This window comes from Anabrus simplex, chromosome 1 (assembly GCF_040414725.1).
Source record: "Anabrus simplex isolate iqAnaSimp1 chromosome 1, ASM4041472v1, whole genome shotgun sequence".
NCBI classification, from domain to species: domain Eukaryota; kingdom Metazoa; phylum Arthropoda; class Insecta; order Orthoptera; family Tettigoniidae; genus Anabrus; species Anabrus simplex.
The window spans coordinates 952,649,002-952,675,160 of NC_090265.1; the positions used below are offsets into that span (position 1 = coordinate 952,649,002).

Consider the following 26,159-nt stretch of genomic DNA (forward strand, 5'->3'; position numbering starts at 1 on the left):
TGTTGATTGCAGAGTGTTATTCCTGTACTGTAGAGCATTGCGGGTGCCCAGAGTGACAACAAGAAGTGCATAGTGACCCCACGTAAAGCCACCACAGAACATCACTGTGTCACCACTTCATTGGCATATGTGTGACACTGTGTTGGTAGCATGCAATATTACCGGGTTCCCTCCACCGTCTGCCATTGTCTGAGGTCAAACAGATCCAATATTCATCAGTAAACAGCACCCCACACCAATCTTGAGGCATCCATGCAGCAAGATGTCATGCCCATGCCCATCTGTAGCCTAATGGTCTGTGCACTGTCATGCTGTCTGAGGTGGAACTTGCCATGGTTACCGGGAATGCAGATTCTCTTCATACGGGTTAAATGGACATATGACATCCTGTAGACCCCCCAAACTCTGAATTCGGTTACATAGCACTCAGCTCTTGGTTCCTCCAAGGTAACAGTCAAAGACAGCGATCATCACTGGCAATACACGCATGTGGACAGCCTGTGTGGGCTAAGTTCTCAACACTTCTTGTCATTCTGAACTGATTCCATATTTGGACATCAATTGGCTCCAGCGCACAAGTCAAGAAGCTTCCCTGGTTTACAAGCCTTCTTGCCGTAACATAATAATGCAGACCTGATCAACGATCGACAGTGTCCTTTGTTATTATTATTAGCATATGATGTGTACACGACAATCAAAATATACAAACATAATACAAAATATACAAATATACAAGTTGGTGACAGCATCAGGACTTCACTTTTATATTTTAATGTCCAAATTTTTTATCCATGTAATCACTTCCAGTGTTACTTCAAAGAATTCCTCCAGAGAACCACGAAATGCACGTAGAGAGCACTCTAGAACTATGTGCTTGATAGACGGCACTTGAGCACCACAGTCACAGCAGGGAGAATCTACCCATCCCCATAGATGTAAGGCTGCGCCAGTCGTACAAACACAACATCGGATCCTGTTCAGGATTGACCAAACAGCACGGGGCAAACTGAAGCCAGCCAGTTTCATGCTGGGGTCGGAGATATTACATAAGCCAATGGGAGACGACATCCTCCACTCTTCTTTCCAGGCATTCCTGGGATTGAACCGAGGACATGTCAGGTCCAAAACTGCTTTCCACGCTGGTTTTCTTGATTTCAGCCTAGTTGTAGTGTGCTGCTTCATATCTTGATGTATAGGAAGGGCCTCATTCTTCACTATTCTGCACCATAAGCTACTAAGTGCTTGTTGTCTCCTTATATGAGGGGGGAGAGATATTGCAAAGGACAGGTAGCCATTCTACTGGAGTTGAGTACGGCGTGCCGGATACAATACGCATAGCCAGGCGAAGTTGGATATCAATTAGATTGCAGAGAGAGCTATTTAACCATATTCCGGCACTGTACTCAGCTGTAGAATATACCATGGCCAAGGCGGAAGTTCGCAAAGTATTGGCGTCAGCTCCCCATGAAGTTCCAGCTAACTTGCTCAGCAGGTTATTCCGGGTCATAACCCTCTACTGCGTGAATTATTTTTCGTTTTCGTTTGGAGAAGAAAATTTCAAGCTTTAATGTTCAACATACGTCCAGTGTTTTAAATGTACCAGCAATTCTTAACTGGGGCTAATAGCTTAACACTCGATTGTGATGTGGATTGTCATAGTGGAATATATATATACGATTTTTCACAATTTTTCACGATTTTACGCTAAGCTTTTAACATTCAAAGACCGAACATTACTACCTAATAGCCATGGGTACGTACTGCGGTACAACTTGCACGACCGTAGGTCGGTAAGTCTGAGGTTCAGCCAGAGGTACTCCTGAAGCCTGTGGCAATATGATGGGGAGGTCCCACGTAAAATAAACGGTGGTTGGTACGCGTGGATGTTGACGGGGTGGAAGGAGTACCTTTGGTTGTAGGGCTGTTTTGTGTTATGTAAAAAAACAAGGCATCACTGGGATATATGTTTAATTGATTGTACAGTTGATGGTGTACCGTAAAACTACCCCTGTCTACAATATTTATCCATGTATACAGGTGAAAAGTTATTTGTTGCTCAATGGCAACAGTATGCAGTAGAGGGTTGTTTGGCGGCTGTTTTTTCTATGTGACTTCGATATGGCAGTGATGTGTCTAACGCTACACCTAGGTATTTTGGTGTACTATTGTATTTTAAAAGTTGATTCCTAGGTTGATAAGTAGCCCCTCAGTTGTTGAGATGGAATGCGGCTACTTCCGTCTTCGAAGGACTTGGTTGAAGTCTCCACTTCTTAAAGTATTCACCCATCACCCGTAGATCTTCAGACAGTAAATTCTCAGCCTCCTTGAAAGTAGATCTCTGTACTGTTAGGTTTATATCATCGGCATAAATGAATTTCCGAGCTGTAATTTCTGTAATTTCATGGAAGTACAAATTGAACAGTATAGGGGCTAAGACTGAACCCTGCGGTAAGCCGTTATTCAATTTGTGAAATCTACTCCTGGAATTTTCAGAGAATACCTGGAATAATCGATTACTTCATACATTATAAATGAGAGTAATCATCTTAAGACAAGGAACAATCTTGATGAGCTTCAGGTGGAGACCCTCTCTCCAGACAGCTTCATAGGCTGCTGACAGATCAAGGAAGACAGAAACATTTTTAAATTTCCTCTCAAAACCAATTTCCACATATGATGTTAAGGCAAGGACTTGGTCACTACAGTCTCGCTTGGGGCGGAACCCAGCTTGCTCTATTGGGATTATATGTTCAATTGCAGGAGCTATCCTGTTCAGAATTAGCCTTTCCGTTAGTTTATATGTAACACACAGTAGCGAAACTGGCCTGTAGCTCTGGGGTATAGAAGGGTCCTTTCCAGGTTTCAGTATCGAGATGATTTTGGTTCTCTTGAATACTGGGGGGTACACGTCCAGAGTGCAGTATACTGCTAAAGAAGGACGCCAGCTAGCGTACAGCTGCGGGACCCCAGTTCTTCAGTAGCTCTGGATATACACCGTCAAATCCAGCTGCTTCACCATTCTGGAGGGATTTCAGGCCATGCTGTACTTCCTCTGGAGAAAATGGTCGGGAGTAGATGGTATGAGGTTCAGCTTCTTGTCTTAACCGCTTGAGCTCAGATCGAATTTTTCTGCTGTATTTCTTATCTTTCATGGGCCTGGATGAGGAGACAACGTAGTTGGCAATTTTCTCTAAATTTATAGTTGATCGTTTTCTTGCTGGCTTGTTTGATGAGTCCAATTTTCGGATAAGTTACCAAGCTTTCCGGCTTGAGTGGGTAAAGCTAAACCTTTCAACAGTTTTGTTCCACTTTTCTTTCCTGCACTGTCCAAGGATGCCAGCAGTTCAGTAGCTTTTTCATGACTGTTGTCTTGTTCGTACTCTTTGTATATACGGCTAATTTCCTCACTCCACCCAGGTATGTAATCTTTACGGAATCCTCTCGGAATACTTCGCTTAGCAGCAGCTTTGATTAGTCCCACGAAACTAACGTAGTTCTCAGGAGATGGTTTTACCCATCTTATGTTAGCATCAGTGTACGAGGAGTACAGTTTCCAGTCAGCTTTCTGAAAATTCCCCCAAGATTTAGGTGTTGATCTAACTATTGGGATTTGCAGACCGATTTTGTAGATTATGGGCCTGCGTTGGCTTCGTGGGAAATCGTTCAATACTTGCCTTCGGGTTTGTGAAGATTAGGTCATTAGTCCATGTGACATAAAACACAAGTCTGGAGAATGGAATGTATATTTGTCCTTGGCGTCATATACCAGTGTCAGCTTATTAATGTCTATCCATTGGAATAGTCTATCGCCATTCTCATCGCTAACCTTATAACCCCATAATGTATGATGGCTGTTAAAGTCACCTAGGGTAACGCTATTTTCGGTGGGTTTTAGTGTGATAGGGTCTGGCCAGTTAACCATGGGTGGTTTGCAAACGTACGTGATAGTAATATTTTGAACCTTGACAGATGTGGTGAAGATGATATGCATGGAGTCTGGTGGCAGAACTTCATAGTTGTCAATATTGTTCTTCATATAGATGGTGATGCCATATTTAGGGCGGTGAAGTCCGGTAGTTAGTTTGTACCCAGGTATTTTCTGTTGATGTTCATCTTCACAATGAGTTTCTTGTAGCACCAGAATATTAACAGAATGATCCAGAAGTGTCTTGGATAAGGATTCACTTTTGGTTCTACTTCAATGTTTAGTTGACAGATGGTTAATTGAGGGCCTAATGTCGATGTGTAGGATGCTGCGCCCTGAAAAGGACTAACTCTTTGATTGTCATTACCGTGAGGTCGATGAGGACAGTACGGCGCCACCTAGTTTCTGTTGCTCGCTTAGCACCGCCCGGGGGTCACGTGTAGGGCAATGTGAGATTAAGCCTATGGACGTGAGCAACTTCAACCCCTATTGTCCTTTGTGACATGATGGAAGTTCACTACATTGGTCTAAACACGCCTCTAATGCTTCCTTACCAGTCTTTCAACTTCAACTGAAATGCTCCTTTCCATTCGATTGTGGCGCTCTACTCATACTAGGTGCCGCAAGCAGCTCTGGGTATGTTTACAAGCAACCTATGAAGGTGAGCGTCCGATATGCACAGGAATGGTCACAAAAGTAACACATAAATATCGCATATAAGGGTGATGCAACACTTTTGATGTTGTGTGTATACAGATCTATTAAAATTCACTAATTGACAATACTGATGATACTGATGAAGATATTACATCAGATAAATATTGAAAGTGCTTATAATCTAAAATTCCAAATGGGCAGCATGTTTGAGAGAAATGGCCTCCATGATTTTTAGCATGTGGCGTGTGTTACCAATCATTAATAAGTACAGTACAAGAATATGTATCACAGCAAATTCTTACAACGGACCCGTTCCCTGAATCTGATCTAATCCTGGGCAATTTGTCACATCTGTTCACAACAAGTTCACAGTATGTTCAGACTCATCATTCCTAACAGAACTACCCCCAATGCCCCCACCATATCAATAATGTCATATTTAACATTTTTTAAAAATAAATGGATCTACAAGTACAGTTTCATTTTCTGTCACTATATCCTTGTACCTAGTAGACTGTACGTAATTCTATGCAAGATTAAAGAATCAGACTGATCCTTCCTTGACATGCTTCCACATGAGAAAACAGGGGAAGGCTCAAATACTGCTAGTCCAGTGAAAAATGGATAGCAAATAAATTTCTGGAATACATACAGTAATTAAGCATTTTAAATTTTCAATCCACGTACAAATTTTTGGTCTCACAAACTCAACAGTTCTCTCTAAAAGAATTTGCATGTCTGTTTTACAAATGTCACTCACTCCTTTCCCATTTTCTATGAACAAACACATTAACTTACCAAACAGACTGTCATCACCTAACTTGCGGCCATAGGTCACCATGCAGTCTCCCAACACTCCTTCTGGTTGAGGATAAGTAGATGCTTTCGCCTGACCACTCAATTTTGAGATGCCTTTTACTGCAGCCATTTTTGCTCTTGCTGTTGGATTTGGTTGCAGAAATTCTTTGGTTTTTATTTGTAACTCTTCTACAAGTTCGTATGTTACGTCCGTTTTCTGTAAACAGAGAATCATAATCATTGGAATAACGACATAAAATTGAAAATGGCAAATTCAAAGAAATTAATGACAAACTGCACATGTCTCCTCATTGATTTACTCTCTATTAATCAATTTGGAAATAATATGCAGAATTATTGAATGAGTTTAGACAGATAAATTAGGCCTAATTAGTTAATATTAATATACTAATGTTTACCCTGTCAGAGGTTGATACCAATGGCACAATAATTATTTTGTCACATTACTTCTGTCAATAATCATTACATGATCTCAGATTTGGTGTTGGATTTACTGAACTGTTCAATATTACACATTTAACCTGAAATATTACAACAAAAAGAAAGCCTCCGTGGCTCAGGCGGCAGCGCGTCGGCCTCCCACCGCTGGGTTCCGTGGTTCAAATCCCGGTCATTTCATGTGAGATTTGTGCTGGACAAAGCGGAGGTGGGACAGGTTTTTCTCCGGGTAATCCGGTTTTCCCAGTCATCTTTCATTCCAGCAACACTCTCCATTCTCATCTCATTTCATCTGTCAGTCATTAATCATTGCCCCAGGGGAGTGCGACAGGCCTCGGCAGCCGGCACAATTCCAATCTCGCCGCAAGATAGGGGCTTCTTTCATTCCAGCCCTGACCCGGTCAATGACTGGATAACAGGTTGTAGATTTTCATTACAACAAATAGTTCTCAAAACTTATGTTTCTTTGATTTTTTTCACATAACCTTCATTAACTAATAATTATTTATATATTTCTGTAGTGTACTAAAAAGCTTCTTAGAAAATATACAGGTTCTAAATTGCTTTTACTTTGTACGAGGGTTGGGGCAAAATACATGCAACATTTTTTCTTGTAGATATGAAAGAAGATCACAAACCGCTTTTCGTCGAATGGAAGCTATGCAGGCATAGTGCGTATTCACAACAACCGATGGCTTGATTGCAGGTATAGCTCATTCCACGTTTAAGAAAACAGTATTGCGCTTACGGGCCTACAAGGAATGAACACACCCCTTCTGAGACACCGATAATTCCTCGTGCTTAAGAGATATTATACTATACTTTGTAATGTATTATGAAAAATAAAAATGAGGCATTTTTGCCCGCGAGTTGTTAAAATAACTACGTAACATTTTCTTTTTCATGAACACATTTGTAGGGAGGAAGCACAATGGCAGGAACAGCCATCGCTTCGATGCTTTATATCATTTTCTTTTTTTCTGTGTTGCTCTGGTACAAGCCTTGTGTAGTTCCTCATTCTGTGAACCGCAGGCAGCTCACTTCTGTAGTCAAGTCACCTACAGTGTTTATTTGTTGCGTGTGTATTTTTTGACTTTAAATCGGTGCGTAATTGTCTTGTGTTGCGTGAGAGTTATACGATAAGCCTACGTGGGCGATTTATTTCTTTAACATTAATACTGTGATCTTTTGTAGAGGCATCTAGAGTATTTACTTGTTGAGTCTGTTTTTCTAGCTTTTATTGCCTGGATACATTTATTAAATGTAATTAAATGCATCCCTCACGCCTCAAGCCCATCTCTTTTCTCCACCAATTTACCTTACATTTCAATGCCGAGGTTTTTTTATGTGCCGTAGTATACCTCTGATTCTGTACACAGGGCGAGCTGGCAGTGCGCTTAGAGACGCGAAGCTGTGAGCTTGCATCCGTGAGATAGTGGGTTCGAATTCCACTGACGGCAGCCGTGAAGATGGTTTTCCGTGGTTCCTCATTTTCACACCAGGCAAATGCTGGGGCTGTACCTTAAATAAGGCCACCGCCAATTCCTTCCGACTCGTAGGCCTTTCCTATCCCACCGTCGCCATAAAACCTCCCTGCGTCGGCGCGACGTAAAGCAAATAATAATAAATAAAAATAAGTTTCTGTACAAACCAAAAATAGCCCCTGCAAACCCTCCGTCTCCTTTACTTTATAAAATTAATTTGTAGCTTAGTTTCTTCCGCTTTTTTATCTTGAACTTAAATAATGAAATTCACAAATGTAAGTGCCACCGTTTTCCAGTGATGGTGTTGAGCAGAGCTGTTCGATATGGCAACCCTGTTGTCATAAGAGCAATACTGTTTTATTAACATAGAATGAACTATAGTAGCACAGAGACTGGGCGAGTTGGCCGTGCGGTTAGAGGCGCGCGGCTGTGAGCTTGCATCCGGGAGATAGTGGGTTCGAATCCCACTGTCGGCAGCTCTGAAGATGGTTTTCCGTGGTTTCCCATTTTCACACCAGGCAAATGCTGGGGCTGTACCTTAATTAAGGCCACGGCCGTTTCCTTCCAACTCCTAGGCATTTCCTATCCCATCGTCGCCATAAGACCTGTCTGTGTCAGTGCGACGTAAAGCCACCAGTAAAAAGAAATAGCACAGACAGCGCTGTGAAATCAGTTGTGTGGCAAGCATAGTGAGAGATGGAAGTAGCACGCATACATCAAAATACCCGTTCTCCGGGAGAGAAATGCGAGAGAATGCTCAACACGGGTTACTTCCATTTCGCACGACCCTCGCCACACAACTAATTCACAGCGCTCTCTGTGCTACTACCAGCAATCACAGCGACATCCGTTGTTATGAGTATACACTTTGCCTGCATAGCTTCCACGCGACAAATAGCAGTTTGTGATCCGCTTATTTATCTACAAGAAAAGAAAATGCAATGACTTTTGCCCCAACCCTCGTAATTTATATACAAGAAAATTCAGGGCTATGATTACCAAGTGGCATCATCACTAACTTCTTGCCAAGGTGGCAAGAGTCTGAAACCTAGCCAATGCATATGCAGCGAATTTTATGTGACGGGACTATAGCCACGTGTTCTGCGCCGAGTCTCGGCCGGCGAAGTCAAAGGGTAACTTTTATTTCTCTTTTTATATAACCTGTTGGAGGCTGAAGACCAGCATTGTCGCCACGAGAAGAGACAGATACATTTACTAATACTGCTGGAATCAGGAAACATTACATTTACAACTTCCCGTAATATCAAATCTTCAAATTCAACGCCACAACAGACATTCTTCGACGTGTGTGTGACACTTAAGAACACATTTAGGAAAATATAAAAAAGTGATATTACGAAATAAAAATTAACTGTGGATTTAATTAATAAGAAACAGATACAGTCTATTATGGATATGGAGACCCTACTCTACCCTACTTCCACATGGTTCCAGTGAGGATCTCTGATCTAGCAGGTTAGGACCACCGGTGGATGGTACAGTCCTAGCCGCCTGAGCATAAGGAGGGCCATGACTCAGAATATGTCTGTGATGCCCACTCCTACTCCCTAGTAACTGGTACCCCAACTCTCAGGACCACTGACTAGGCCACTCGGCCGTTACCCATGAACTATGACGTGACTTCAGTAACCCACACCACGAACCATGGTCTTGATTTTTCTTCTTAATTTTGAGAGAGAATTTATTATGTAGTACAATGATGTTGAGATATACTACAAGGTTTACATTACACAGTGTCGGCCCATGTGCAGTATCCAGGCCAGCAGGAGGGCCACAGCCAGGACGAGGCTTCCTCTCCAGCCAAGAAGACAGTCGTTGCAAGGACGACGACGCCGGCCAAGTATCAAGAAGAAGACGATGCCAACTCGACAAAAGAGGGCCACCCAAGTCGCAACCCACGGTTGCATCCAGGGAGGCAGTCGAAGGAAGAGCCGGCCACGAGAGGATCTCAACAAAAAGATGCAGCCGTCAGGTGAGATCAGAACGTTCCATTTACACCTCATGCATGTTTCCGCTGTACGAGGTTGGGCCATTGAAAGGGTAGCTGTGGGATCCAGGTACGATGCAATCGCTGTTCCGGTGATCACCACCACACAGCCTACACCGCACCTTGGAAGGGGCTGATGTGCGCCAAATGCGCAGGGAGCCATGAGGCCTCCCATCAAAGTTGTCCAGTTTACAGAGCCATTGTTCGGGCAGAGAGGAAGGAGGCTCTTTCACGATGTGCCATCCCCCTCCAGTAGGCCACCGCCTCGGCGAAAGTGGCCACATTCTCCGGGATCGGAGACCAGGTAAAGGGACCTCAAGGAGATCAAGCTGCGCAGCTGGCTTGGTAACCGGAAAGGCCCAAGCTAGTCAAAGGAGTAACCAGAAGGACTAATCTCCCAAATAACTGTACGGGTTTGAAATGGAATATTGACTTGTGCATGATATCTATTCCTAACAGTATTACCTGGACTTCCCCACCCATATACTTGCATGTGCTATCTGCAATTTGTCAGGCATTTTCCTACAACCTGTGACAAAGTTCGGTGAATGAAGTCAGAACGGTCGATCCGGCAACACTGGCGATACACAACGCTGCACCTGCGTAGCAGCAGGTATTGACCACCTGCTCCCAACGTTGTTCAGTTGAGCAACGTGTGTGTGCCGTGTAAGACCTGTTTGACACAATGCGTGTTTAGTACGTTGGTTCTGAACTGCGAACAGGAATATGAACGACCAAGAGATGAATGTACAGTTTTGTTTTAAGCTTGGAAACGCATGCGATGATGGCACGTGTTTATGAAAATCAATCACTGTCCTTGAAGTGTGTGTACGAGTGGTTCACCCGTTTTCGAGGAGGCAGTGGAAAGTGTTTCTGATAACCCCCGTAGCGGAAGACCGGCGACCGCCGTGAGAGACGAAAACACTGAGGTGAGGACATTAATCAGGAACGATCGGCGATTAACTGTGCGCATGATAGCAGATGAACTGCAGATTAAGCGTGAATCCGAGCGACAAATCGTTACACAGAAGTTAGCGAAGAGGAAAACGTGTTCTCGTCTCGTGCCACATCACTTGACGGACGATCAGAAAAGGCACGTTTAGAGGCTTCACAGAATTTTGTCGAAACGGCGGATGCGACACCAAATTTCTTGAACTCTATTGTCACTGAGGATGAAACCTGGTGTCTGAAACGAAAGGGCAAAGCATGGAATGGCGTTCTCCGGGATCCCCTCGTCGGAAAAAGGTCACAGCCGAAAAGTCACGCATCAAAACGATGCTCATCACCTTTTTCGATTTCTACCTGAGGGAACGACGTTGAATGATGCACGAAACATTGAAATTTTGACCCGTTTCTTGAATTGTCTACGCAGGGTACGACCCCAGTACGCACAAGAAGGTTCATGGTTTTTCTGTCCATCACAACGCTCGCGCGCACACAGCCAAAATAGTCAAACAGTTCATGGCAAAAAAGGGGGTGGTGCAACTTAAACATCCCTCATACTCGCCAGACCTCAATCCTCCAGACTTCTTCCTATTCCCACGACTCAAACTCGCTTTGAAAGGAAAGAGATCTGACGATATCCCGGACATCCAACGAAAAGTGACGAGGTTTTTGAACACCATCCCAAAGGAAACCTTCTTGCAAAGTTTCCAGGATATGTATCGCCGATCTCAGCAGTGCATACTTATGGGAGGGGACTATTTTCAAGGACAGTAAGGTCACTATCGTGCATTGTTCATCTATGTTGATAGTACAGGACTATTAACCGAACTTTATTGTTACTGGTTGTATTTCTGCGTATGTGGTTTTCCTGACCGTTATCAGCCGATTACACTGCAATAATACCTTATCACCACATCTGGCCTAGCAACATGTAGAGCATGGGGACATGCAGATACTACGTTTAGTATCGCTTGGGGGCAGTGGGCTACACACACACACAAAATCTAATACTGCCTGATCACTGTGAAGGACATGGAGATGCCGCGTACTTACGCGAGACAGTATTACCAGCACCTGACAGGGTGAGTCTCCATTTGGCTGGCTGGTCGAATCGTGCAATATACATATTTGTGGTGTATATGGATATGGCAGTGGCCCGATGTTGGACTGCATGGAAACGTGAGGGCAGGCATATTCGTCGTCAAGGTTCTGATCACTGGGCGAGTTGGCCGTGCGGTTAGAGGCGCGCGACTGTGAACTTGCAACCGGGAGATAGTGGGTTCGAATCTCACTGTCGGCATCCCTAAGATGGTTTTCCGTGGTTTCCCATTTTCACACCAGGCAAATGCTGGGGCTGTACCTTAATTAAGGCCACGTTCGCTTCCTTCCAATTCCTAGGCCTATCCCATCGTCTCCATAAGACCTATCTGTCAGTGCGACGTAAAGACACCAGCAAAAAAAGAAGCTCTGGTCGACCACATCTGACTAACATCAGGGAGGATCGCCATAGTGTGCACTAAGCACATCGTAACCCCTTCACATCTGCGCTTGTCATCCAAGAAGTAATAATGGATTTCCTGCAACATTCTGTGTCATCCCGCGCCACTGGTCGGAGACTAGCAGCAGCAGGACTAGGGAATTACTGCCCCATGCGTAGGCTACCGTTAACACTACAACACAAACGGCTGTGTTTGCAGTGGTACTGTGAATGGAATGTATTGCCTGCTGGCGAATAGCATCGCATTATATTCAGCGATGAATCGCGGTTTTGCACCACCCCAGATGACCATCGTTTGCAAGTATGGCAGCGACCTGGGGAGAGGTCCCGTTCTTCCAATGTTTTGGAGAGGCACAGCTGTATTACTCCTGGCGTCGTGGTGTGGTGAGTCATCGGGTACTATTTCAGGTCACGGCTGTTAGTGATTGAGGGAATTCGGACAGCACAACGGTACATCACTGTCATCGTGAGTCCTCATGTATTACCTCTCATGCGTCAGCATCGTAGTGCCATTTTTGAACAGGACAATGCTCGTCCACATACGGCAAGTGTCTCACGTCGAAGTACTCCCGTGGCCAGCAAGATCCCCAGAAAATTCCCTGATAGAACATGGGTGGGACCAGGTCAGACGTCAACTCCTCCCCGGTGTATGTACAAAGGATATCGAGGATCAGTTACAACAGTTGTGGGCCAGCTTGCTTTAGGATAAGATACAACGGCTTTATGACTCCCTTCCCAACTGAATCAGTGCATTCATCCTGGCCGGAGGGGATGCAATGTCATACATATGTGGGTTCGTACTGCCAAGATCTCTGTAAATTTGACTGTATTCTTGTAATCACTGAAATAATATCACATATCCGTCTCAACACGTGAAGTTTAATTTTGTTCCCTCCTTCTCTACTGGGTGCTTCAAATTTTTGTCAGACAGTGTAGGTCAAGACTGATAGCAAAACATTTATCCTCCATCCTGAAAGTGGTATCATCACAAAATCAAGTGGCTGAGATTGAAACTCCAGTTTCTAAAATAAAGTGTCAACAGTATCTGAAGTAACATTAAGTTATCTGTCATCTAGACAGTTCCTATTTATACAAAATGTGCAGTTTGTTGTAAATGTATAACGAAATTGTAATAATGAGAATTATTTAACTGTAATGTTATTTTATTTTGAGAGGTTTTTCCCAGATAATACATTCAACATCCTCAAGGACATGGTAATTTTATTCACAAGCGATGTAACAGGTAGTCCACGATTGCAGGACTATACGATAATAAATTCAGACCAAATCATACATGTCATAGTAAAGGGTGCCCGAACAGTCGCATCAATACACAGTGTACCCCCTCGGGCGAGAATGCAGCCGTGTATTCAAGCATATAAATTATAAACGATCATAAAGGCGCCGAATGGCATCCTGCGATAGATTGTGCCAAGCATCTTGCACCTTTTGATGAAATTCGGTAAAGGTTCTTACAGGATCTGGAGAACGCGTTCGTTCCCGCATCATCATGTTCCATACGTGTTCAATCGGCGAGAGATCCGGTGATGTTGCTGGCTAGAACAGTTTTTGTACACCACGTAGAAAATGATGCGTCGCAGCAGCTGCATGTGGACGTGCATTTTCCTGCTGAAAACGCACACCACCTTCCTGTCGAATAAATGGCAGTAGCACGGGGACAACAACCTGTACAGTGGATTGGGCACTGGTTACGTTACCCTGCAGAAAACCAACTGCGACCGCGAGTTGTAACTGATGGCACCCCACACCGTGGAGCCTGGGCTGGGACGTGGATGTCGTGGGCGAATACACACTGGTATAGGCCGCTCACGAGGTCTACGCCGTACACGCCACGACCAACTCTTGCCTACAGACAGAACCTTCTCTCGTCACTTAAGACAACAGTATTCTACGACGCCAGGGTAGACGTGTTTGGCGGTGTCGTAGTGTCAGTGGTAACCTGGCCAGAGGCACTCGTGATCGTAATCCTGCTGCAAGCAGACGATTCCAAATGGTCTCTGGTGACACAGAAGCTGCACTAGGTGACCGGATTTCGTTCCTGGATGATGTTCGCTCGGCCATCACTGCCTGCACAATGCGTCGATACTGATCTGCGTCTGTACTGCACGGAAGTCCGGAGCCTGGTCTACGGGTGTGGGAATGTTCCACAGATCACTGATGAAAACAGTGGTTCCACCGATATATTGTGTCGAATATGTGCAGCAATCCGTCGATACGCCCATCTAGCTTCCCGCAGGCCCACAATGCGAACCCGTTCAAATGGCTTCAGTTGTTCGACAGGGGCACGTACTCGTCGGCGGGGCATGGTTGTACACTAGAATGAACGTTGAAACACTGTTCATCACTAACCTCAGTACAGTTGCTGCCTGCCGTGTGAAAACAAGAGTGCGCACGGACAGGCCTCCTGAACGTCATCTGATCGCTGATGTCTGTGACAAAAGAATCACTAACACAGCAACCCCTTTATGCACATTTTATACCCTTATTTATTTATTTATTTATTTGGCGTATGATGAATAATGACAACCTATAAACTATTTACACAACCAGTGAAAGATGAGCACAAAGTAATTACAAATTATATCTATACAGTCAAAGAAAGCAATTTACAAAGTTTGAAAGAACAAGAAAAAACACAATATATTTACATCACTATCCACCTATCAAGTCTGACAGTTCGTATATATACAGCGAGTGCGAGTGACGTATATCTCACTAAATGTGAATGTCCAAACCCGCCACCCACTTCACTGCTTCGGGTGTTGCTAAATTGAGGTCGTCCATGGTGCCAGTGAAAGCACGGAGTGGACATTCCAGCACGATATGTTTCATTGTTTGTCGAACCTCCCCACAATCACAGTATGGAGAAACTGCCAGCCCCAGGTGTGTAAAGTAGATGCTGTTCGACCTACTCCACATCTCATGCGATTTAGTTTACACCAGGTGCAGCGTGGAGATCGAAACCTGCCAGTTTTGTGGATGGGTTATTAATATCCAATATTGCCCGAGGTGGGGATAAAGACCACTCTGTTAACCATTTAGAGGTGGGGTTGAAGTCGCTGGATGTTACCTTCACAGCAGTCTTCCAAGCAGGCTGGCGAGATTTAAGGCGTGTACATTTCTGTCTGATATCCTCATGAACAGGTAGATGTTCATTCTTCAGCATTCTGGTCCATAGCTGAAAAAGGGCCTTCTGTCTCCTGATATGTGGAGGTAGTATATTGCTGAGAACCGGTGACCATTGGGTCAGTGTTGCACCAAGTGTACAAGTGATGATCCGCATGGTTTGACGAAGTTGTGAATCTACCAGCTGTGTGTGAGCACTGTTAAGCCTGACACCAGAGCAGTATTCTGCTGCAGAATAGAACAAGGCCAGAGATGTTGTCCTTAATGTGTTTCCATCCACTCCCCAAGAAGTTCCAGCCAGTCGTTGGAGAATGTTATTACGGCTTTTTAGTTTGTTGGCGGTTTTCTGCAGGTGATTTTTGTACGTGAGAGACCTGTCCAATGTTACTCCTAAGTAACTGGAATTGGCACAATATTGTAGTTCATGACCCTTGAAGAATACCCTTGGATGGTAGTTTGCTTCTGCGTTTTTCAGATGGAATGTAGATGACACTGTTTTCTGTGGATTGGGATGAAGATACCATCTTTGAAAGTCGTCATCCAACAGTCCAAGGTCTCAGTTAAGAACTGTTTCATCTTCTCCGAAGTTGGGTCGTTCAATTGTAAGACAAATATAATCCGCATATATGAACTTTCGGGACACTGTTTCAGGCAGGTCGTGGATGTATAAGTTGAAGAGAGTAGGAGATAGAACCGACCCTTGAGGCAGACCATTGTTGACTTTGTGGAATTTGCTTCTGTTGTGTTCAGAGTGAACTTGAAATAGTCGGTTGCTTAACATTCTATCAATTTGTAGAGTGATTTTTAAGCAAGGAACAGCTTTAATCAGTTTAAGCGTAAGACCTTCCCTCCAGACTGTGTCATATGCAGCTTTAAGATCGAAGAAGACAGAAACGCTTTACAATTTCTTCTCAAAACCAACCTCCAGATATGTGGTCAAGGACAGTACTTGGTCGCTGCAGTCACAGCCGGGTCGAAATCCTGCTTGCTCAACTGGAAGGAATGCTTCGATGGCTGGTGCTATTCGGTTTAGTATCAATCTTTCTAATAACTTGTAGGTGACGCAGAGTAGAGCTATAAGTCGATAGCTTTGTGGGAGAGTTGGATCCTTTCCTAATTTCAGAAGGGCAATAATTTTTGACTTCTTGAAGATTGGGAGAAGTCTTCCTGACTGAAGTATGGAGCTGAAGAACGCAGCGAGCCATCTTCTTGTAGCTAGACCACAGCTTCTTAGTAGTTCTGGGTAGATTCCATCTAGTCCTGCAGCTTTGCCATTTCGGAGTGATTTTAATCTTTCGTCAACCTCTTGTGATGTGAAAGGTTGTAAATAGGTCGCGTTCGGCTGTGTTTCTCGTTTTGACTGTTTAAGCTCAGTTTTAATCCATTTCGTGGTCAGTTTATTCCTTGTTGTTTTAGAGGTGCAAACGAGGTGATTTGCTATTGCTTCTACCTTGATTGAGGAATGTTGCTTTGGTGATATGGATGTGGAATCTAATTTCCGAATAAGTGACCATGCTTTTCTGCTAGAATGGGTGAAATTCATGTCTTTTACAGTCCTTACCCACTTCTCTTTTCTAGCAAGAACAAGTGATATTTTATACCTTTGTACCACTCAACACAGTCCTTGAGGATGCTGCATGTTGTTTTTTCCGGCAGTGTACATCCAATATTCAGTCTTCTCATTTTGCTGCGCGGCCCTAGAAGCTAAATATATCAGTCGAATTGGTCCGGTACATGTTGAGTTCTACATACGTGGTTTACATGGATCATCTACAGAAAGGTATAAAGTTGCAGGCAGGAATTCAGTTACGTAGAAATGTCGTAAGCAGTTTGGCCTCTGCCAACGACTTGGTCTCAATGGCAGACTGTGTTTAAAGCCTAAAATTTGAAAATAGGTGCAGCGAGTATGAGTTAAAATTAGCTTTCCCGAGACTAAAGTGACGTCAGTAAGGAAGATACCCAAGAGAACTGAATGTCAGATTGAGAATATAAAACAGGAACAGGTAGATCATTTCAAGCAGAATTCTGTATGAAATAAATCAGCTTCCGGATGACATTATTTTTACACACAGGTCTGTTTTCAGAAACCTTGCTGTACGGGAGTGACAGCTGGGTGGACTCAGGATATCGTATTCATAAGTTAGAAGTTCATGGTTCGGGTTATTCCAGTCACCTTCTAGTTCGTAAATCATGGGCAACGGCTGAGTGGCCTAGTAAGTAGTCCTGAGAGTCGGGATGCTAGCTGCTGCGGAATGGGAGCGGGCATCTCCGACATATTCTGATTCATGGCCCTCCTTGTGCTCAGGCGGCTGGGACTATATAGTCCACCAGTGGTTCCTAACCCGTGAGAGGAGAGATCCTCACTTGGACTACGTGCAAGCAGGCTAGCATTCTGCTTCACGAACTTACCGAGCTCAGAACATTTTAAGCAAGCCTCGGACCTATGGGAGTAACGGAGTACCGCTCCCACCTGACAGGCGAGGGACTCCTTGCAAACAACTTGGCGAACGAAATTGAATTCGATGGGGATATATCCATATTAATGGGGCTTATGGGAGAAAAAAGTAGAACTGGCTGAGTCAGCAAAGAGGATGCATCTGGATGTGCTAACAGTAAGTGATATTCTGGTAAAGGGAGATAACGAGGAAGAGATAGGAGATTATAAAGTGTACTTGACGGGTGTTGTAAAGGGAAGGGCAGAGTCTGGGGTAGGACTCTTTATCAGAAATACTACTGCACACAAAATACTTTCTGTTAGGCATATAAATGAGCGAAAGATGTGGGTAGATTTGGCAGTTGGAGGAATTAGGACGAGAATTGTCTGAGTGCATTCACCATGTGAGGGTGCAGATGAGAATGAAGTTGACAAGTTTTATGAAGCAGTGAGTGATATCGTACTCAGGGCCAACGGCAAGGATAGGATAGTGCTAATGGGCGATTTCAATGCGAGAGTTGGAAATACGAGGGCTGATCAACATAGACTGAGACTGATGTTTTCCTGTAGCTTCCGTGATAGTTTCCTATCTATAACATAAATATTTCAAAAGAGCGGGTTGTTATGTGTAATATCCGTAGGCGGCAGCACTCTCGTATCGGTACGTTGATAGCAATGCTCTATTTTGTAGACGCTACGTGCATTTCGCATACCAGACAATGGAGTGATGGGAGCGGAGAAGTACAGCGCAATCAAATTCTGTTTTTGTTTAAAGCATACAGCCACTGAAACTTACGAAAAGCTGAAACATCATTATGATCCTGAAGTAAAGCAAGCCAGCACAGTATGGAAATCACCAAAAAAGGCAAAAGTTTTTCCATCTGCAGGGAAAGTGTTGGTGATCACATGTTTTGAGTGAAATGGAATGATTTACCAGCATGCAGTTCCCCCTCACACAACTGTTACTACACGTCAGTATTGGCTACACTGAGGAAGCATATTGCAAAGAAACGACCAGAGCTTTTTCGGACTGGGTGACGATTTCATCATGACAATGCACGGCTTCACGTCGCAAATCAAGTCATGCAGTTTCTGGCTCGATTCAACATTACCTGTGTACCGCATCCACCTTATACCCCTGATCTTGCACCTTGTGATTGATTTTATTCCTATCACTACAAGCAAAGCTTAGGCGCATTCGATTTGAGAACTCTGAAGCAGTGCTCAATAGAAGTAAGGCGAGTCACAAGGACCTGACAAGGAATGTTCTACAGCATGTGTTCAAGGCTGGAAGAGACACTATAAAACAAGCATTGAAGTAGGAGGGGACTACTTTGAAAAATATCGTGTAAACATTGAAATAGAGTAATAAACATCTGTGAAAAAAAATCAATCTCAGTCTTTGTCGGTCAGCTTTCGTAGAACCGAAGGATACGAAAGGGGAATTGGTAAATCTGGGGAAGATACGGGAGCTAATAAGAATGGGAAGCGTTTCGTAGACATCTGTGCTAGTATGGGTTTAGCAGTCACGATAAGGCTATTCACCGCTACACATGGGAGGGTAGGGGTACCAGATCCATGATAGACTGTATCTTAACCGACTTCGAATTCAGGAAATCTGTTAGGAATGTACGGTTTTTTCCGGGGATTTTTCGATGATACAGACCACTATCTGATCTGTAGTGAACTAGGTATCTCTAGGCCTACGACAGAGAAAATGAAAACTGTCTGCAAACGAATAAGGGTAGAAAATCTCCAGGACGAGGAAATTGGAAGTACATGGATCTGATTAATGAGAAGTTCCATACAGCGGACAGTAAGCAGGTTCAGGATAAAGAAAGAGAATGTATGGCATGCAGGGATGCTGTAGTGGAAACAGCAAGGGAATGCCTAGGAACAGCTGCGTGTAAAGATAGGAAAAAGCGAACATCCTGGTGGAACGATGAAGTGAGAGCAGCTTGTAAACGTAAAAAAGAAGGCTTATCAGAAATGGCTCCAAACAAGGGCTAATGCAGACAGGGAATTCTACGTAGATGAAAGAAACACAGCGAAACAAATAATTGTTCAATCTAAAACGAAGTCGTGGGAAGCTTTTGGTAATAACCTGGAAAGGTTGGGTCAGGCAGCAGGGAAACCTTTCTGGACAGTAATAATCTTAGGAAGGGAGGGAAAAAGGACATAAACAGTGTTTTGGGTAATTCAGGTGAACTCATAACAGATCCCAGGGAATCACTGGACAGGTGGAGGGAATATTTCGAAAATCTTCTCAACGTAAAAGAAAATCTTCATGGTGGTGTCGCGAATAACCGAGCTCATGGAGAGGAGGAAAATGATGGTGGTGAAATTACGCTTGAGGAAGTGGAAAGGATGGTAAAAAAAAAAATACTTCATTGTCATAAAGCAGGATAATAGATGAAATTAGACCTCAAACTGTGAAGTATAGGGGGAAGGCACGGATGAAATGGCTTATAGAGTAGTAAGATTAGCATGGAGTGTTAGTAAGATACCTTCAGATTGGACAAAAGCAGTAATTGCACCTATCTATTAGCAAGGGAACAGAAAGGATTGCAACAACTATCGAGGTATCTCATTGATTAGTACACCAGGCAAAAGTATTCACTGGCATCTTGGAAGGGAGGGTGCGATCAGTGGTTGAGAGTAAGTTGGATGAAAGCCAGTGTGGTTTCAAACCCCAGAGGGCTGTCGGAATCTGATTTTCAATATGCGCTAGGTAACTGAAAAATGGTACAAGAGGAATAGACAGTTGTCTTTATGTTTAGTAAACCTAGAGAAAGCATTAGACAGGGTACCGAGGGACAGGATGTTCACCACACTGGGGGAGTAGGGGATTAAGGATATATTATTAAAATCAATTACAGGCATTTATGTTGACAACTGGGCTGCAGTGAGATTTGATGGTAGAATGAGTTCTTGGTTCAGGGTACTTACAGGGGTTAGACCTTTGTTGTTTGTAGTATACATGGATCATCTGTTGAATGGTATAAAGTGGCAGGGAGGGATTCAGTTAGGTGGAAGTGTAGTAAGCAGTTTGGTCTATGCTGACGACTTAGTCTTAATGGCAGATAGTGCCGAATGTCTGCAGTCTAATATCTTGGAACTTGAAAATAGTGAAAATTAGCCTTTCGAAGACTAAATTGATGTCAGTAGAGAAGAAATTCAACAGAACTGGATGTCAGATTGGTGATACAAAACTGTAACAGGTATATAATTTCAATTATTTGGGAGGTTTTTCCGTGGATGGTAAGTGAGATTGTATCAAGGTGCAGTAAAGCTAATGCAGTGAGCTCGCAGTTGCGATCAACAGTATTTTGTGAGAAGGAAGTCAGCACCCGGACGAAACTATCCTTACACCGGTCTGTTTTCAGACCAACTTTGTTTTACGGGAGCGAAAGCTGGGTAGAAGTTAGAAGTAACAGACATGAAAGTAGCGAGAATGATTGCTGGTACAAACAGACGGGAACAATGGCAGGACAGTACTCGGAATGAGGAGATAAAGGCTAAGTTTGGAATGAACTCGATGGATGAAGCTGTACGCATAAACCGGCTTCGGTGTGAGGTCATGTGAGGCGAATGGAGGGGGAAGTTTACCCAGGAGAATAATGGACTCTGTTATGGAGGGTAAGAGAAGTAGAGGGAGACCAAGATGACGGTGGTTAGATTCAGTTTCTAACGATTTTAAGATAAGAGGTATAGAACCACACTACTTAAGGTTACAGACGACGTTCGCAATGCAATGGACACAAGAAAAGTAACCATCCTAGCTCTTCTTGACTTGTCTAAAGCTTTTGACTCAGTTGACAAAGGCATACTACTTTCCAAATTATTCAAACTCCAGTTCTCGAGAAACAGTCTTCAGTGGATGAATTCATACCTCCGCGGTCGTCTGCAGTGTGTAAGAAATAACAATAATGAATATTTATCCTGACGATCCGTAGAGGTTCGTGTTCCACAGGGGTCTGTGCTAGGACCGCTTCTATTTTCTGTCTCTATCAATGATATTACGTTGTCGGTAAACAGCTGCAGACACCATATGCAGGCTGACGTTATACAATTATACTTGCACTGTGAACCGGAAAGACTAACCGATGAAATTAAAAATTTCAATAGAGACAAGAAATCTGTAACTGGGCTGACATGCATGGACTTAGGTTAAATAACGTAAAATCTAAAGCTATAATAATTTCACATCCTCGGCTTTGTTCAAAAACCATAAGCAACTTCACTTTACCAAACCTCTACCTACAAAATTCATCCACTGATTTCAGTGAATCTGTCAAAGATCTCGGCGTTATGATAGATTAATATCTTTCTTGGAAGCAGCAGGTTACCAGCATCTCTAGGAAAGTATCTGCGACACTTAACTCACTTAGAAGTTTCCGCAACATATTTTCTCGAGTATTAAAAGAACGCCTCATTTGCGCTCTCGTATTACCTCATTTCGACTACTGTGACGCTGTGTACAACGATCTGACTGCTACTCTAAACGACAAACTACAACGCGCGCAAACGCCTGTGTTCGCTATGTATGTGACCTACGTTATTTTGACCATGTTACACCTGCCTACGATGAACTCGGTTGGCTAAAACTCAAACAGCGCCGTAATCTTCATGCTTTATGCCTTCTTCGTCGAATACTCTCATCATGCTCACCTCACACTTGTACAGTCAATTTCATCACCTCTCATCCAATCACAGTTTTGGAACACGGTCAAAATCTGATGCACTCTTATCTATTCCACCTCACCGCACCACACGATACACAAACTCATTTGTTATTTCCAGTGGCGGCTCGTGAAAAAATCGTCCTACGTGCTACAAAAAACAAGCTAAATACGCTGTTTTAAATGTGCATATTGCCATGATGAACAACGCATACTTCAAACTTGGTAATAATAATAATAATAATAATAATAACAATAATAATAATAATAATAATAATAATAATAATAATAATAATAATAATAATAATAATAATAATACAACTTTTCTCACAATTTATAACTCAGAACAAACAAAAACAACATTAATTTGGAAGCAGATGAATTCTTCGACAACTGTCTACGAGATAAATAATTCATTGGAGAAATATTGTTTTTACTAACCTAATGGCGCAACTTACATCAGTGCAAATAGAATCGTGGGAATATAGATCCCCACTAAGAACACTAATTTAATTTCACTTTATATACACTGCAGTGGATAAATAATTTGATAAATCTTCGTATAAACTTTAGCACTAACACAATGACAGAAAAAACACGCACCAGTAATATAACCGCGAGAAAACAGCTAATGATGGAACTGAATAAAGTGAAAAAGGAAGCAAAAGAGAATTATATGAATGGCATACTTCAAGAGGGTAATGACCACAAAGGGAAATGGGAAAAGCTGTATTCATATATCAGGAACCAAAACCGCACAAAGCAACTGAAAGAGCTGCCAACTGATTCATTGAGACCTCCCCTATTACCAGAGTAAATGTCCGGCTCCATGGCTAAATGGTTAGCACGCTGGCCTTTGGTCACAGGGATCCCGGGTTCGATTCCCGGCAGGGTCTGGAATTTTAACCATCATTGGGTGTACGTATTGTTTTCATCATCATTTCATCCTCATCACTACTCGCAGGTCGCCTACGGGAGTCAAATCAAAAGATCTGCATCTGGCGAGTCGAACATGTCCTCGGATACTTCTGGCACTAAAAGCCATATGCTATTTCATTTCACCCGAGTAAATTATTTTGTAATGCGGGATAACATTTAGGGTCAGTCAAAGATTCTTTGACTCACCTACGAATTTCTTATTTTTGACACAAAAGGAAGATGGATATTTTAATAAGCATGTGTGAGATAGATTGCCTCCACTTACGCTTTACTTTCGAGCTCAGACGATGCTACTCTCTAGTGGCAGATTCGCTTACCACGTTCAACATAAGCACGGCCGACTGGATCCCTCGCTGCGCTCCAAGGAGCTATTTAGAGCGACGCATCAAGTCGGCCGTGAACATAAGGGTAGCAGGAGACATCGAGTACTTCTACCCCCTTGCGGGAGAGGAAGTAACTATAAACGGGATCAGTGAAAGTTGATCCCGGTTTACGGTATACTCCGCCGGCTAGGGGGAGTGTTGCAAGCTTGGCTGCGCCTGCGTATTGCTTCCTTCAGGCCACAGGCAAGGGCTCACTTCACATGAGCACGAGCCTTGTTCCCCCGAAGAACGGCGCTAGGTGTTCGACAGATCTCGTCCTGATTTTCACAAAACACAAATTCATATCGTACTCAAAACAACGAAAAGGCACCAGGATAATTGTACTGTACATAAATAATATTGCTTACAGTTCCAAGCTACGTGCTGGAGCCCGGTAGCACGTACTGACCGGCCGCCACTGGTTATTTCTTCGGCACGACAATGGGATGCACTACCCATCCCTGTCAGAGGAGCCTCACCTGCTAGTTTTAGGCAACTTTGTCACCGCTACCTACTAAGTAATGCTATGGAAATATTGTAGATTTAGCCTTCCTCAAACTATAGACTTTATATAATCCCACTGTTATTACCAAGGATAATAGAAATTACCCAATCATGACATAATTGTGTAAATAATATTAATAATAATAATAATAATAATAATAATAATAATAATAATAATAATAATAATAATAATAATAATAATAATTCTCCTATTTTTTCCTATTTTTATTTTTATCATAATATTGTATTGTTTAGTAGTTGCAAGATGTTTCAATTGTAAGTGTATTTATTTCAATTCACATGCAGAAACTGTATTTTCTGATTAGATGGAAGAGAGGGCCTAATGGCCTTAATCTTGCCAGACAAAATAAATCCATTGTATTGTATTGTATTGTATTGTATTGTATTGTAACTAAATGAGGCCACAGCACTAGTTACAAATAGAGGACTGTGGCGACGTTTGGTAACTTCACAGAGGCTTGCAGACTGAACGCTGAAAGGCATAACGGTGTATGGTGATGTATGTAAGTTAGAAGTAACGGGCATAAAAGTAGCGATAATGATTGCTAGTACAAACAGGTGGGAACAATCACAGTATGTACTCGGAATGAAGAGATAGAGGTTAAGATAGGAATGAATTAGATTGATGAAGTTGGTATGGTCATGTGAGGCGAAAAGAGGAGGATGGGATACCTAGGAGAATAATGGACACTGTCATGGAGGGTTAAGAGAAGAAGAGAGAGGTCAAGATGACGATGATTAAACTCAGTTTCTAATAATTTAAAGATATGACGTTAATAAGGCCACAGAGCAAGTTAAAAATAAAGGATTGTGAAGGCGTTTAGTAAATTGACAGGGGCTTGCAGACTGAAAGCTGAAAGACATAACAGGCTATAACGATGTTGCCGGTATATACCAAATAAACACTAGCAAAACCGCGATTTGAATCGAGGATTTCCAAAGCTTCCCAAACTGCCGCGGGACTTACCACGCTCGGCAACGTAGGAGTAGCGACTGAAATGTAAGGATCGATTTCTAAAAGGAATAAACACTACTAACTGCATATAGTACTCAGAATTAACACGGTAATGTGCGCACTGTTACTCCAAAACACATTCCATAAGTACTGGTATTGCATATTTTATTTATAAGAGAATAAAGCCTGGAATATGAAATGTACACTCATTTTCATAAAAAAAAGAACACCTTGAAAGACTACAGATAGTAGAAATTTCATATTCACAGGACATGTTCATTAGTATGTTCTGCAGAAACTATTAGCATTTAAGTCACGTAGGTTCAGCACGTGTCCTGTTGCCCAGTAGCCACTGGATCCTCCATGGGCACTGATTTGTTACATACGTGATGGCATCGACGCGTGTAAGGCGCGAATGGCATCCTGCGGTATAGCCATCCATACTGCATTCACCTGGTTCCTGGTTCCACAGTTTACCTTTGGTGGTTGGCATTGGGTCACAGTGTCTCACCCGTCGTTTCACCACATCCCACACATTTTCGATTGGCGACAATGTCAGTGATCGGGCGGGCCAGGACAACAGTCTGACAACCTGTGACAACAAGAAGGCACGTATTCGTGCAGCAACATGTGGTCGCACATTGTCCTGCTGAGAAATGGTGTCTGGGGTGTCGCGCAGAAAGGGCATGGCTATGGGTCGCAGGATGACATTCACGTAGGTCAAACTGGTCATAGTGCCCTGGACACGCACCAACTGTGATTTGTGGTTGTATCCAACAGCACCCCACACCATAAGGCCTTGAGATGGCACTGTACTGTATGTCTTGTGCGAATGCAGTCAATGTGTTGCCCCTCACCCTGTCTGCGGCGAACCAAAATGCGGCCATCATTTTCAAACAAACAGAATCTGGATTCGCCCGAAAACACTATCTGCTGCTATTCCTGTCCCCCTGGTACACACCCGTTGCACTGCCGAGACACTTCGTCTTACACGAGCAGCAATTTCCCTGATGGATGCATTACGTTCTCTCATTCCGATAATGCGCTCTCTTTCAAATTCACGCATTTGACGGTACGGCTCTCGCATACGTCAGCGAAGCATCTTGCATGTCTGCTTAAGTCACACTGATCCATTACCTTCGATTTATAGCAACAACGAGAGCCGCCGGCACATTTTACCAGTCGGTGGTGATGCGCGGAAATATCGATGTGGACCTTGAACCTGAGGGCCGACATGGTTCAAATGCTAATCATTTCTTCAGAACATACTAATGCACATGTCCTGTGAATATGAACTTCTTATCTCTAGTCTTTCAAGGTGTTCTGGTTTTTATGAACATA

At 43.2% G+C, this 26,159-nt stretch overlaps 1 protein-coding gene across 11 annotated transcripts in view; it reads right to left on the reverse strand.

The window, feature by feature from the left end:
- The window catches only part of EndoA (endophilin-A), a 732,000-nt gene that overhangs the window by 124,709 nt on the left and 581,132 nt on the right, over window positions 1–26,159 (reverse strand). For all 11 annotated transcript variants that reach the window (XM_067136725.2, XM_067136721.2, XM_067136723.2 and 8 more), the window contains one exon: window positions 5,381–5,597. In XM_067136725.2, coding sequence (XP_066992826.1) covers window positions 5,381–5,597 — 217 coding nt within the window. The remainder of the gene's footprint in view (window positions 1–5,380; window positions 5,598–26,159) is intronic.